Source organism: Heloderma suspectum, chromosome 3, assembly GCF_057233095.1.
Source record: "Heloderma suspectum isolate Gila_16-S chromosome 3, 16-S_ref, whole genome shotgun sequence".
Taxonomy (NCBI): domain Eukaryota; kingdom Metazoa; phylum Chordata; class Lepidosauria; order Squamata; family Helodermatidae; genus Heloderma; species Heloderma suspectum.
In genome coordinates, this window is record NC_139460.1 from 178,738,126 (window position 1) to 178,753,186 (window position 15,061).

A 15,061-nucleotide genomic window follows, 5' to 3' on the forward strand; every position below is an offset into this window, starting at 1 on the left:
CACTTTCAGAGTATCCATTTCTCAGCTTGTCCTCTGTAGTCAAACCAAAGTTGGATCTCCAGAGAGCCTTGTCTTGCCTAGAGAAACATAATTCTGAGCTTCATAAAGGGCATTCCACACCATGGGATAGTGCCTCCTCCTGGAGCAAGTAGGCAGTGTCCACGTCTAACTTTTTGCCTCTCCTCCAGGGGGAGGAGCCATCCTGTTCCCCAGATTGGCCCTGCCTAGTAAGAGCAGTCAGTCTAGATGATTGCTCTGTAAGAGCACTGCCCTTAACACTTCTTTTTTTCTCTGCTTTAATTGTTGAATGACGCACCAGCATTGGAGTATCCATAGGTACAATCAAGGGTCATATCTATCTCTCTTATTTCAGTGGGCTAAGGCCCTCGTGGATCACTGCCTTGTTGTGGCGAAGGGGCTTGCGTAACTCAGTGAAGTCATAAGCTATGCCATGCAGGGCCACCCAAGATGGACAGGTCATGGCAGAGAGTTCTGACAAAATGTGGTCCACTGGAGAAGGAAATGGCAACCTACTCCAGTATTCTTGCCAAGAAAACCCCATGGAATGTATGACAAGGCTAAAAGGTATGACGCCGGAAGATGAGGCCCTCAGGTCGTAAGGTGTCCAATATACTACTGGGGAAGAGCAGAGGGAATTTCCAAGTAGCGCCAGAAAGAGTGAAGCAGCTGGGCCAAAGCCGAAAGGACACTCAGCTGTGGATGTGTCTGGCGGTGAAAAGAAAATCCGATGCTGTAAAGAACAATATTGTTTAGGAACCTGGAATGTAAGATCAATGAATCAAGGTAAGCTGGAGGTGGTCAAACATGAGATGGCAAGATTGAACATCGACATCTTGGGAATCAGCAAACTAAAATGGACAAGCATGGGCGAATTTAATTCAGGTGACCATCATATCTACTACTGTGGGCAAGAATCCCTTAGAAGAAATGGAATAGCACTCATAGTCAACAAAAGGGAGGGAAAAGCAGTACTGGGGTACAATCTCAAAAACGATAGAATGATCTCAGTACGAATCCAAGGCAAACCATTCAACATCACAGTAATTCAAGTCTATGCCCCAACCACTGAGGCCGAAGAAGCTGAGGTTGATCGGTTCTATGAAGACCTACAACACGTTCTAGAACTAACACCAAAAAAAGATGTCCTCTTCATCATAGGGGATTGGAATGCTAAAGTAGGAAGTCAAGAAATCACCGGGATAACAGGCAAGCATGGCCTTGGTGTACAAAATGAAGCAGGACAAAGGCTAATAGAGTTTTGCCAAGAGAACACGCTGATCATAGCAAACACTCTTTTCCAACAGCACAAGAGACGACTCTACACATGGACATCACCAGATGGTCAATATCGAACTCAGATTGATTATGTCCTTTGCAGCCAAAGATGGAGAAGCTCTATACAGTCAGTAAAAACAAGACCTGGAGCTGACTGTGGCTCAGATCATGAGCTACTTCTTGCAAAATTTCGGCTTAAATTGAAGAACGTAGGGAAAACCACTAAAACATTCAGGTATGACCTCAGTCATATCCCTTATGAATATACAGTGGAGGTGAGAAATAGATTTAAGGGATTAGACCTGATAGAGTGCCTGAGGAACTATGGACGGAGGTCCGTAACATTGTTCAGGAGGCAGCAACGAAATCCGTCCCAAAGAAAAAGAAATGCAAGAAAGCAAAGTGGCTGTCTGATGAGGCTTTACAAGTAGCTGAGGAAAGAAGGGAAGCGAAAAGCAAGGGAGAAAGGGGAAGATATATCCAACTGAATGCAGAGTTCCAGAGAGACAAGAAGGCCTTCTTAAATGAACAATGCAAAGAAATCGAGGAAAACAACAGAATGGGAAAGACTAGAGATCTCTTCAAGAAAATTGGAGATCTCAAGGGAACGTTTTGTGCCAAGACGGGCATGATAAAGGACAAAGAAGGCAGGGACCTAACAGAAGCAGATGAGATTAAGAAGAGGTGGCAAGAATACACAGAAGAACTATAATGTCCCTGATAGCCATGATAGTGCGGTCACGGAACTTGAGCTGGACATCCTAGAGAGTGAAGTCAAGTGGGCCTTAGGAAGCATGACTAACAACAAAGCTAGCGGAGATGACAGTATTCCAGCTGAGCTATTTAAAGTCCTAAAAGATGATGCTGTTAAAGTGCTGCACTCAATATGCCAACCAATTTGGAACACTCAACAGTGGCCACAAGACTGGAAAAGGTCAGTTAACATTCCAATTCCAAAGAAGGGCAACGCCAAAGAGTGTTCAAACTACCATACAATTGCTCTCATTTCACATGCCAGCAAGGTTATGCTCAAAATCCTACAAGCTAGGCTTCAGCAGTATGCGAACCGAGAACTACCGGAAGTACAAGCTGGGATTTGAAGAGGCAGAGGAACTAGAGATCAAATCGCCAACTTTCGCTGGATCATGGAGAAAGCAAGAGAATTCCAGAAAAACGTCTATTTCTGCTTCATTGACTACATTAAAGCCTTTGATTGTGTGGATCACAACAAACTGTGGCAAAGTCTGAAAGAGATGGGGGTACCAGACCACCTTAGCTGTCTCCTGAGAAACCTGTACGAGGGTCACGAAGCAACAGTAAGAACCAGACATGGAACAACCAATTGGTTCAAAATTGGGAAAGGAGTACGACAAGGCTGCATATTGTCGCCCTGCTTATTTAACTTATATGCAGAGTACATCATGAGAAATGCCGGGTTGGATGAATCACAGGTCGGAATGAAGATTTCTGGGAGAATTATCAACAACCTCCGATATGCAGACGATACCACCCTAATGCAGAAAGCAAAGAGGATCTAAAGAGCCTCTTGTTGAGGGTGAAAGAGGAGAGTGCAAAAGCTGGTTTGAAACTCAACATTAAGAAAACGAAGATCATGGCATCTGGCCCCATCACTTCCTGGCATATAGAAGGGGAAGAAATGGAAGCAGTGACAGATGTTATTTTCTTGGGCTCCAAGATCACCGCAGACAGTGACTGTAGCCATGAAATTAAAATACGCTTGCTCCTTTGGAGGAAAGCGATGACAAACCTAGACAGCATAGTAAGAAGCAGAGACATCACCTTGCCGACAAAGGTCCGTCTAATCAAAGCTATGGTTTTCCCAGTAGTAATGTATGGCTGTGACAGCTGGACTATAAGGAAGGCTGAGCGCCGAAGAATTGATGCTTTCGAACTGTGGTGCTGGAGAAGACTCTTACGAGTCCCCTGGACTGCAAGGAGGTCAGATCAGTCCATCCTAAAGGAAATCAGCCCTGACTGCTCATTAGAAGGACAGATACTGAAGCTGAAGCTCAAATATTTTGGCCACCTAATGTGAAGAGAAAACTCTCTGGAAATGCTGGGAAAGACTGAAGGCAAAAGGAGAAGGGGATGGCAGAGGATGAGATGGCTAGATAGCATCACTGATGCAATGAATATGGACTTGAGCACGCTGCGGGATAGAGCGCAGGACAGGAAGGCCTGGCGTGCTATGGTCCATGGGGTCATGAAGAGTTGGACACGACTGAACAACAACAACAAAGGCCCTCAGCCAAATGGATGGCAGCAAACTTAATGACATGAGCTCACACTCTAGGTCTGATGATGTCCTCACCTGGAGATCCTCATCTGGGCCTGTCTACATTCCTGGCTGCTGCAGTGGCTGCTATTGATGCCAGTGTCTCCGACTGGAGGCTCCACTGCCAGGAACAGGTCATTCAAGGATCTGGTCCAGTCAGAAATCACGTCACAGCATAAATTGGCTGGAGCTTTGCACTACATTTTTTCACAACCAGTACATTCTAGTCAAAACGGAAATTTCAACAAAAGCTCGCCTGCATTGGCAACATGGGAAACTCAGACTCTCCATAAGGAGGCGGTAGAGCTAATGGAACCTTCAGCTAGTCCATGGCCTCCTGATTTAGCACTTAAAATTTTGCCGCAAGAAGATGTGGCCCTCCCTGAGACCATTGGTAAAGTCATAAGGAGGGAAAAAGCCATGCCTAATTTGATTTATCAAAGGTTTCAAGGAGGGGGTAGTGGATGGTCTTGTGTCCTGTACGGGAAATCCCACTTTGGCACTTTTTAGCTGGCACTCTTAGGAACATTTGTCTACTTTTAGGGTCCTCCTGTAATTCTAGAACCTTGGGGAAATGTCTGGAGAACACTCTAGTGTCTTCAGTCTCCTTTCACGAGAGCTCTCACTTCTCAAGTGGGGAGGCCTGGTCTGATTCAGATAGAAAGCCTGACTGGTCAGAAGTGACTGAGCGGAGTCTAGGTGAGAGAAATAGGCTATGCTGGTGCTATGACCTTTTGGATTTCTTTGCAGTTGGTGGCTGTGCCTCACCATCTCATCCCATCAGTGTAGGGTTGGTCAGCTTTGAGAATCTAAATCTTTTGCACCCCAAGACTAGGGTAGGGCTCTGAGAGCACAACACATAGTTGCTCTCATCTCTTCTATTGGAGTGGCTGTCATTGAAGAGTCTTGTGCTTTCATTCCTTGTACTACTTGCTTTCAGGTTTAGGAAGAGAAGGCTGAGCTACAGACCCTTCCCCTTAACACACCCACGTCCATGAAAGTTGCCAGATTTCTTTAATTATAATCCCTTTAGCCATTTGAGAAAGTTAGATCGTGTTCCCTCCCCAAACAGATTGCTTTCAGAGGGAAGCCTCCCCCCCTTGGGACCTGTGTTACTCACTATGCTGTTGGTAGGAAAGGGAGATCTAGGCAGTGCATCTGCCTGCATTTCTCCAGTGTCAGTACGGAGAAGGAAGGGCTGCCTGTGGCTGCCTAGTAAAAAAACTGGCTGCACCTCAGCAGGGCCACTTTCCCTGGAGGAAGTGTTTTCCCTTTGGCCTCTGTCTACTCCCAGTCTGGTGTTGGGAGGAAACAGATCTGCCACAGCTCCTTTATCAGATGTTGATATGTTCTTTTTTGCCAGATAGGTGAACAGTGCTCTGAGGGAAGAGGGAAACCTGAAATAAAAGGTCTCCTTTTTAATGGCATCTGTGCTTGGAGATATGCAGGCCTGCTTTCTGATAGCCAAGAAGGGCCAGTCTGGGTTTGGAAAGGAAATCCCTCCCCTTGTGGTAATTTCCTGCCAGCCTTGCCTGGTTCCTGAACATAAAATTCTGCTCCATTCCAGAACCTCCAGAGAACAGAAATATGGAATTACTGTATGTCCAGTGTGAGGATATTGTAAAAACCTGTTCAAATGTTCATGATGAGGGATGGTGGAAAACCTGAAGAGAAATTCCACTGATAAATCAGTCTCTCTGTCTCTGTCTCATACACGCACACACACACACATACACACACACATTTGAGGACCAAAATTCCATGAATTATCCAGCTATTTTCTGTGTAAAAATCGTAGGGAAAGCACCAAAATTGGGCGGGATGGCTCATTGGTTTCCAAAGTTCCCATAGCCAAGGTTTCCATAAGTTTCCAATGCTACTAGGTAAGCTCAGTGGCCTGTGCAAACTTCCACACAGAGTGGATTGTACCCCCAGCCCACACACCTGTGGAATATCTAAATGCTCCTGGAACATTAAAGTATCATGTGGTTTTATGAGCACTGTAGATGAATCTACAGGGCAGATGGGATTATAAACCTGTGGGTCTGGGTCTACACTGATTCTACCAAGCATTGACTCCTAAACACCAGAAAAGCAAGACAGATTTTGTTATGTATGTCTGAATTATGTTAAAAACTCCATTCCCACTTTTGGCAGAATTCACTACCAGCTCAGTTTACCTACTATCTCACTATACTTATATCTTGCAAACTTTACATCCTTCCTTCCTTCCTTTCTTCTGCAGTTCAGGAAGTGTCCGAAGAAAGCCAGGAAATCCTACTTCAAGCTTTGAAAGAAGAAGAAGAGAAATTCAAAAAAAGATATGAATTGATTCAACAAATAAGAGCTATTGAGTATCTGCCATTCCTAAAGAACAAGTTTGTTGACTTAACACAGGTGAGCTCATAAAGAAAAAGATTACAAAAAGAACTGTATGTATCTGTTTGTTAGATATGTATCCTTGTCCTCCTACATATATTTCAGTGCCGTATTTAATTTTATAATTCCTGTGTGAGATAGGTTAAGATGAGAAATAGTGACAGTGAACTGAGGGTAAACTGAGCATCCCACATCCAAACCCAACATGCTAGCTACTACATCATATGACCCTTGAATTTTAATGAGCGATGAAATCTAAATTGATGTCTACCCTCTCACACTGCTCTTATCCATGCATTTTGTTCAAAGACAATCTTGTAACCTAAATTTAGAATTCCTGTGAGATCCAGTTCACACAATAATTTATGAACAAGTTATTCTGATGTAGTGTCATTACTTTATGAATTATTTCTGCATTCGCCCCATAAGTCCATAATATTATAGTGAACCTGTCCCTGCAGGTTAAAAAGTTAAAAGTTTTAACTTTTCTAAACTTTTCTTCAGTTTAGAAAAGAGGTAACTAAATATAAGGTGAACATAATTGAGGTATTCCAAATCATTAATGGCTTTCAAAATGAGTAGAAATGAGAAGAAATCCAGGGTATGAGCACGAACTGTCAAGAGGTGAAATGGACTCTTGTTTCCATTTTTAAAAGGTTGATAGCTCCATTTTTAAAAAGACAACCCCAAAGTGATGGATCCTTCTGCCGCATTACAATACTGCTGAAGGTAGTCAGACATGTAAAGGAGTAGGAGGCTGCATGTTAATCCAATCACCATAACCTACATGCTGAATTCAGTATCCAGCAGTTCTTCAAATGCAGATGATTGGAGAATTTGTGAATTGGAAGCTTTACAAATACAGGCTAGTATCTGACTGTGTCCCAGTACTACCGCTAATGTTGTTGCATTCGCGTAAGCCCACAGTTGTGCAACATAACTAGCATTTGCTAGTCCAATGGGAAAAAGTTGTGATTTGCCGCTGAATTTCAGTGGAAAATTGCCACTTTTCCCTGTTGCCCTAGCAAACACTAATTACGTTGTGCAAATGTTGGTTGATGCTAGCGCAACATCATTAGTGATAGCTCTGGGACATAGGTGGATACTATCCACAATATCAAGCAGTTGAAACTGAAGATGAAATTTACCAGAAACTTGGAAGAAATAGACATGATGGATTCCACAAGGCTCAAAAGTCCCTATACAGAAGAACGTATATAAAACAGTATTTTCATTTGCTTCAGATATAATGCTTGCTACTTTGGTCCTGTTTAATGTCAGAACTTAGACCAATTGCATTTGAGACACCCCGATGAGCAATCAAGCCAAATCTAAATAGACATCATTACAGACTCAGAATTTTATTGAAATGCATTAAATGTTCTATTTAAGAAATTTACCAAATCTGATAGCATGGTGGTTACTTGAGCATAATTCATAAGCTTTTCTGTGATTGCATTATCAGTAGTGCAAGCAGGTGTAATATAAATATGAGATTAACTAAAAGGAATGTGGTTGACAAAGCCAGCACTATGAATTTATAAATAGTTAATCAGGCAGCTAGCATTGCTGTTTGAATGGTAACACCCTCCTGTATTTTACTTCTACTTCAAAAGGTAAACTAAAAAATGCTGAATGATCTAATTTCCCCTTAACTTGCTCCTGCACACTACTTAAATGTGAAAAAGCTAAGCTGAAGTATTACTGTGTTTCTCTAGGCATGTGAAGTGTTAAGTCTAGAACCTAAATAGTTAAGGTTAGAAGCTAAAGTGAGAAAATGAAGTTCCTTGACCAAAATTTAAAACTTTAATTTAAAGAGTTCAAGGCACTAAAAGTGTTAATTCAATCCTAAACCCAACCCTTAAATATTAAACTCCAAGCTTAATTCTTAAACCTAAATCTTAAAGGGACTTAAAGAGCAATTCTATGATCCTTGGGAGAGCATACCGGAGACCAAAGGATATGTCAGAGTCCCCCTCCCGAAACCTTAGTCACTGTTATACCTTCAGGAGGCAGACTCTGTGTTCCGAGCCTGTCACCCACCCTCTTGCCATCACCATGGAAAGAACCGCAGTGGCTGTTTCCTGAGGTTGGAAGAACGACCTTGGATTACTTCATAGAGGTCAAAAACGGCTGTTCCAGTGGGTGGGGATGGGATCCAGTATCGTGTGGCTTCTCCAGCCCTGCCCCCAACAGCATGACCTCTAGAAGGGCTCAGAGTCCTGTTTTGAGGAAAAATTAAAGGAGGATGGAGAGGCAAAACTTGCCTCAGTCACTCCTCCTGCCCTGCTGGCAGCAATCTGGCAGGGTGCTGAATACTCAAAAGCCTTTGAGATCGAAGGCTTCTCCATGGCAGGCAGAGTTTGAAGTGTGAAAGTTATTCCAGGTCCCATCCCCAGAAATCAAACTAAGTCCCATGTCCAGGAAATATTCTGTTCTAAGTTCTAATGTGAGAAAATAAGCTAAGTGCTAAGGAGATCCATAGCAGTCCAGGAAAGATAGAAGTGAAGACATGAAGGCAAAATTGAGAGCAAGGACGAGACAAGACAGGAAAGGTGCTTGTCAAGCCTCTGTCAGCCTCAGTGCAGGGACTTTTATACTCTTGTTCTGATCAGAGTTGGGGGCTTACTATGGATAGGACCAGAGACAAGTTATCCCATATTTTACGCCCACTTTGTTTCAAGGATGTCTGCATGTTTCTCAAAGTTCCTTCATCTGGATATCTTACCTAACGGGTACAGTATCTTACGCATTATCGGGTTGGCATGTTTTCCTCTGGTACATCTACTTTAAGCTTAAGGTCATTCCACAGTCAGCCCAGCAATCGTTCCTGCTGTTGCTGTGATTTTCCCCAAACCAGAAGGCATCAGGAAAGAACATTCTAAGGGGGTGTCTCCATGAGCAATTTACTTCGAGCTGGTTGCATTTGGAGGTCGTTAGGGATATATGATGTTGTGGCCATCCAGCGGCCACCCTTGAGCGTATCAGGGAAAAACTGAATTTCCTGAGACTGCTTAAAGTCCGATTCTTTTCCCCAAGTCGAGTTCTCCCTGGTTGTTGTGTGCCCCAACCCCCGCATTGACCTGGAGTATGCTAGCCCTGCCCAGGGGAGTGCCTTTCACTGTGACCCCAGTGAAGGGGTGTTTCCTGTCCTTGTGTTTCCCAGCACAAACCAATTAGTGACTACTCAGCAATAACTCCCATTGTGGTCAATGAGGCTTGTCCCCTGAATGTGCACATCAGAATTTACAGAGATCCCCCCAATCAAAATAGCACATTTTAAAGCACTAATTCCCTAAAGGTTGTAAAGCACTTTCTTGAAGCTGTGAGTGTCCATTGTTTGGTTTATTGCCATTCGAAATTAACTCCTTCCACCACCGATCATCCGATCCTGTGCAGCACCAGGTTAGAAAGGCGGCTGGTTTCCCATCCTTTGTTTCCCCTCCCTATTTCCTAGCACAACATATCAGAAGTAACTCCTACTGTGGTCAATGAGGCTTTTTCCCGAAATGCACACTGAGATTCCCATGAATCGAAATAACTTAATGTTGAAGCTTCAGTTGATCGCAGCAGGGCAGCTAGAACACTGCATTCCGGAAAGGATTGTTTGTTTAAGGAAGTAAGGCGGTGCGGGGGAGGAGATTGTTCCTTTCCCCCCTGTGCTTCCCCCCTGTGCTTTCCAAAACCAATTAGTGTCTACTCAGAAGTAACTCCCATTGTGGTCAATGAGGCTTGTCCCCTGAATGTGGGGGAGCCTCTCTTGTTCTCAAAGGAGAAAGGGGAGGAGCCTGGAGGGGGAGGAGTCTGTCTTGTTGAACAGCCCCTGCCAGTCAGATGACATACACTCCAACCCCGCCCCCACCTGAAAGTACGTTCTGTGAAGCGACTTTTACTGGTGTGATATACTCTCTTTGCAGCCCTGCGCAGAGCAAAGCTGGCACCTTGAAAAATCTGGGTAAGCCACGATTGGCTTCTTCAGTCTCCCTCCATTGTCGTGGAGACACCCCCTCGGTTGTCTTGTCAGTGTAGGTGCCAACTGCAGGCTACGAGGCACAGTTCTTTTCCCTAGTTAGTGTCTGAGCATACATCAAACCTCTGTTCTTCTCCATTGTTTTGCTTATCAACAGCTACAAGGTATTCAGCCAAACAACTTTTATTGTTCTTTTTCAGATCTTGCAGAAAGTAAAATGGAAGTATAATAACTTGCACTGTACTTTTCCAATGCAAGCTCTTTTCACAGCCTTTAGTTCAGAAATGTTGTAAGACCATAACATGAAACATCAGGAATCAAAAGTACAGAATCTTCTTGCACCAGAGTCTGAGGTCTAGAACATTAGTCCGATGTCTTCTTTAATTGTGAGTCTGGGGCCTTTTTCCAGGTCTCCACATAGATCTCCTCCAGACTCTTTCTTTATTAGGCTATTGGATCATTTCAGGATGAATTTAGCAGTTTGCAACTTCTTCAGGATCCAGTCAATAATATGATTAAACCCTTTCAGTACCAAATTAACAATGCTTAACAATGAGCTTGCGTAAGCCTTTGGTTTGTACCCTGACCCCTCTCCTCTCTGGCATGGCCACTGAGTGAGCAAACAGGGAGAGCTAACAGGAATTTGGCAATGGAGGTGTATGGATGGAAGACGCAAGAAGTTTTATACGAAGCTCCGCAGGAGGAAGAGAAGACGTTCTAGAAGTGTAGACACAAGGAGAAGAGTGAACCTGAGAGTCCGTGTGCTCTGATTGACCATGTTCTCAGCTGTGTGGGTTGAAAGGGGGTATGTTCTGAAATAGCTGCTTGATTGCTCATTGGCTGTGATTGGAGGACTGCTTCCTGCTGAGCCAGCAGAAGCTGCATCAATATGTCCAGAAGGTATATAATATAGCAAGCTCCCAGGGAGCAAGCTCACTGAATGACCAAGCAGGGAGAGCTAACAGGAGTTTGGCAGGAGAGTTTGGCAGGGGAGGCCAAGGAAGAGGTCCCTAACAACATTTCTCCATAAGGTAAATAGTGTGTGCTTAGAAGGGCCCACCAACTGAGCAGCTAAGGGAATAAGAAGAAGCATTGATAGCGAAGAGGGAAGGACCCACATGGAAGATAAAATGGACACATGTGATTCAGCAGTGCTGACTTACAAAATATGTTGTGTGTTTGTTTTCCTATCTGAAGATAAGATGGCATACACTTGCAGCAAGTGCAAGCTGGTTGCATTACTAGAAGAAAAAGTAAGAGGTCTGGAATAGCGAGTGGCCACACACCAATGCATAAGAGAGGGTGACGCATTGGACAGAACACAGGAGATGCTGCAGGGACAACTGCAGGGGGCCACTCACAAAGGAGCAGGATGAACAAAAGGAGGAGCAACCTGCATGGATGACAGTGACAATTAGGAAGAAGAGATTCAGAAAGCACTGCACCACTGGAATGAAGAAACTGCTTTGAGGCTCTTGCAGAAGAGAGTGGCTCTGCACCTTCAGGGGAAGATCTACAGCAGACCTGGTAGGACAGGAAACAAGATGCTGGAGCCCTATGGAACAAATGGGATGAAAACCATCCCTCCAGCAAGAAGAAGGGTGGTAATGGCTGATGACTCCCTACTGCGAGGAATAGAAGGGGATTGGCTTGAGAAGTATGTTGTCTCTCAGGAGTATGGATTGGAGATGTGATGGAACAGCTGCCAAAACTCATCAGGTCCACTGATAGTTATCCCCTCCTGCTTATCCATGTTGGAATGAACGATATTGCCAAGTACAGCTATGATCACATTGTGTCGGGCTATGAAGCTTTAGGAAGGAAGCTAAAAACCTTTGGGGCTCAAGTGGTCTTCTCATCCAGCCTTCCAGTCCATGGAAGAGGACTAGGAAGGGAAAGAAGAATTCTGCAGGTGAACAACTGACTACAAAGATGGTGTCACTGGGAGAGATTCATTTTCAGGACCATGGTTTATGCTTTTTGAATGAAGGGCTGCTGGCAGGAGATGGGCTGCACCTCACAAAGTTTGGGAAGAATGTGCTTGTCCAAAAAATGACGAGTTTGATCAGAAGGGCTTTAAACTGAATATTGTTGGAGATGGGGACAAAAGCCGAGAGGTAAAGACTACAGATAAGGGCTCATGCACTGTAGCAGGAACTGGGAAAGCAACTGTAGTGGGGTCTGTTAAACCTCTTGATAAAAATGCAGGGAGGTCATTGGAGCATTAAGTTAACAGCTTTCAATGTCTTTATACTAATATACAGAGTATGGGAAATAAATAGGATGAGTTTGAACTCTTGATTCAAGAAGGTAAATATGACTTAATAGGTATAACTGAGACTTGGTGGGCTGACTCCCATGAATGGAACATAGCAATGGAAGGATATAACTTGTTCAAAAAGAACAGAAGCCATTGAAAGTGGGAGGAGTTGCATTATATGTACATAGCTGTACAGAAATTGAAGACAATGAACATGGTGGCCCCGTTGAAAGCATCCGAGTTAAAATAATGGAGGAAGGAATAAAAACAATACTGTGGTTGGAGTCTACTACTGACCACCCAACTAAGGAGAAGGCATGGATGATACTTTCCAAAAAGCAAATTGCAGATATTACGAGAAAGCATATATTAATAGTAATAGGGGACGTCCGTTGCTGTGATATCTGTTGGGAGACAAACTCTGCCAAGCATGGTCTCTCCAGGAAATTCCTGACTTGGCTTGCTGACAACCTTCTCCTTCAGAGGGTGGAGGAAGGAACGAGGGGATCAACCATCCTTGACTTGATTCTGACCAATAGGGAAGTTTGTTGATGTGGTGAAAGTAGCAGGAACTCTGGGAGGAAAGTGATCATGTAGTTTTTGATTTTAAGGAAAACTAAAGCTGAATGTAAATGTGTACCTTGGCCTCCAGGAAAGCTGATTTTAATAAATTCAGAGCGATGACAAGTAGGATTCTAAAGCAGGAAAACCTAAAAGGAAGAAGAGTTCAAGAGGGATGGGAGAAAAAAGGAGATACTAAAGGTACAATCAGAAACAATACCATGAGAGGAAAAAATGGAAGACAACAGAAGAAGCCAATGTGGCTACACAAAAAGCTTAGCGATGATATGAAAATTAAAAAGGACACATATAGGAGGTAGAAGGAGGGACAGGTCACTGAGGCAGATAGCAGGCAGATAGCCCAGAATTGCAGAAATGGTGTTAGGAAGTCTAAAGCTCAGAATGAGCTGAGGTTGGCAAGGAATGCTAAGAACAACAAAAAGGGCATCTTCAGATACTTTTGTCCTTCTTTTAAATGCAATGGTAGACCAGCTGTGCAGCAAAGATGGCAAAATACTGACATGTGACAAAGAAAAAGAGGAAATGTTCAACTCTTATTTTGGCTCAGTCTTCTCCCAAAGGAGGATCTGTGTCCCATCTGGCATATGTAACAAACAGCTGAAAAGGTATGAGTGCAGCTTCAGATTAACAGCAAGATAGATGGTCAGGGAATATCTAAGCACTGTAGATCCAGATCCAGATGAGCTGAAAGAGCTAGTGGATGGATTCTTGGAACATTTTCATCCCCTAAGGATGATTTAACATGAACCGGATCCTTCCCAGCTCCTGTCAGCTTTCCACCAGGGTTTAGTTTAAAAGCTGCTCTGCCACCCTTTTTATTTTAGTGCCAGCAGTCTGGTTCCATTTTGGTTCAAGTGGAGTCCATCCCTCTTGTACAGTAATGTGTAGGAAATATCTATATTTTATGTAGAAAACAAACAAATCACCAGGCCCTGATAGTATCCTTCCTAGATTTCTTAAAGAGCTCAAATGTTAAATTGCTGATCTAAGAAAATATGTATCATGTCCCTTACCCTAAGAACAGCTTCTGTACTAGAGGACTAGAGAAAGGCCAATGTAATGCTAGTTGTTAAAAAGGGGTCCAGGGGGGATCAGGGAAGGTTGAAGAGGTTAAGCTTCAAAAATCCCTTTTTAAATATTCACTTTGTTCTATGTGAGCAGCCGTTGGTGTCTGGTATTTGGGCTAAAGTAATTTAACATAGCACAAATGACATTAGGAATCTGTGTGTGTTTAATGAAAAGCGTTGTCAGGAGCCTGTGATTCTGAGAGGAGGAGCAACAGAAGGGAGAAGAGGGTGTTTAAATCATTTGCCAGCAGTGATCTTTCTGCTGAAAATTAATTGGCTACTAGTCCTGATGGCTATATGCTGTCTCCAGTACCAGAGGCAGTGAGCCTATGTACACCAGTTGCTGGGGAACTTGGGTGAGAGGGTGCTGTTGTGCTGGTGTCCTGTTTGTGGGTTCCTGGTCGACAGCTGGTTGGCCACTTGGTGAACAGAATGCTGGACTAGATGGACAGCCTCGCTCTTGTTATGTCCTTATGTTCTTATTCCTCGCGACCTTTCTGCTCAGGGTTCCAGATGCTTATTTAGGAAGATAAACATATATCTGGAACCCTGAAGGGGAAGGAGCAGAATGGAGGGCGTTTTGAGTGGAACATCAGTTGGTGGAGGAAGGAATTTTACACGCATACTGTGCAGCTTCTCCTTCAACAATGCCTATTTTTCTCTTCACATCGTAGCCATGGCTGACTCCTATCTTTTCCCACTCCTGTTCACAGGCTGCTGAGTATCTTGAAGGAAAATCTAAATATGGTGTTGCTAACCCTCTCCAGTATAGGTGACTGTTCTCCAACATTGTTTTGTTCATTACCAAACAGCTCTACAACCCTTCTTTCATTTCCTCCAATCATGGGATCACTCCACTCAAAATTGCAGCCTCTCAAGACTGATTTTCATTTTATAAATGGGGCTTCATTACACACATGTGCATGTAAAATGTCGTCGTCTGCTCAGAACAATAGTTACAAGTCAGAAACCTCAAAGCATGATGATTCAGGAGCAGGCAAGAGCAGATCAGAATGTGGGACCCCAAAAGTACGAACAATAGTTGTATGTCATTAACATAAGAAACTAGAGCAACATAACAAGGCAGAAACTAGACAGCTTCCTGGGTAGTAGGACAGAATGGCCCAGGTCAGTTAATCCATACTTCAGCTTAATAAGCCAACATATGAAGATTTTGGATGTGCATGCAGTCCACTTCAGTCCTTGTTTTG

General features: G+C 43.6%; 1 protein-coding gene across 1 annotated transcript in view; it reads left to right on the forward strand.

Moving 5' to 3' along the window:
* Positions 1–15,061, forward strand: part of CFAP99 (cilia and flagella associated protein 99) — a 123,823-nt gene that overhangs the window by 87,552 nt on the left and 21,210 nt on the right. The window contains exon 13 of the mRNA XM_084845050.1: positions 5,838–5,989. Within this exon, the coding sequence (XP_084701176.1) occupies positions 5,838–5,989 (152 nt within the window). The remainder of the gene's footprint in view (positions 1–5,837; positions 5,990–15,061) is intronic.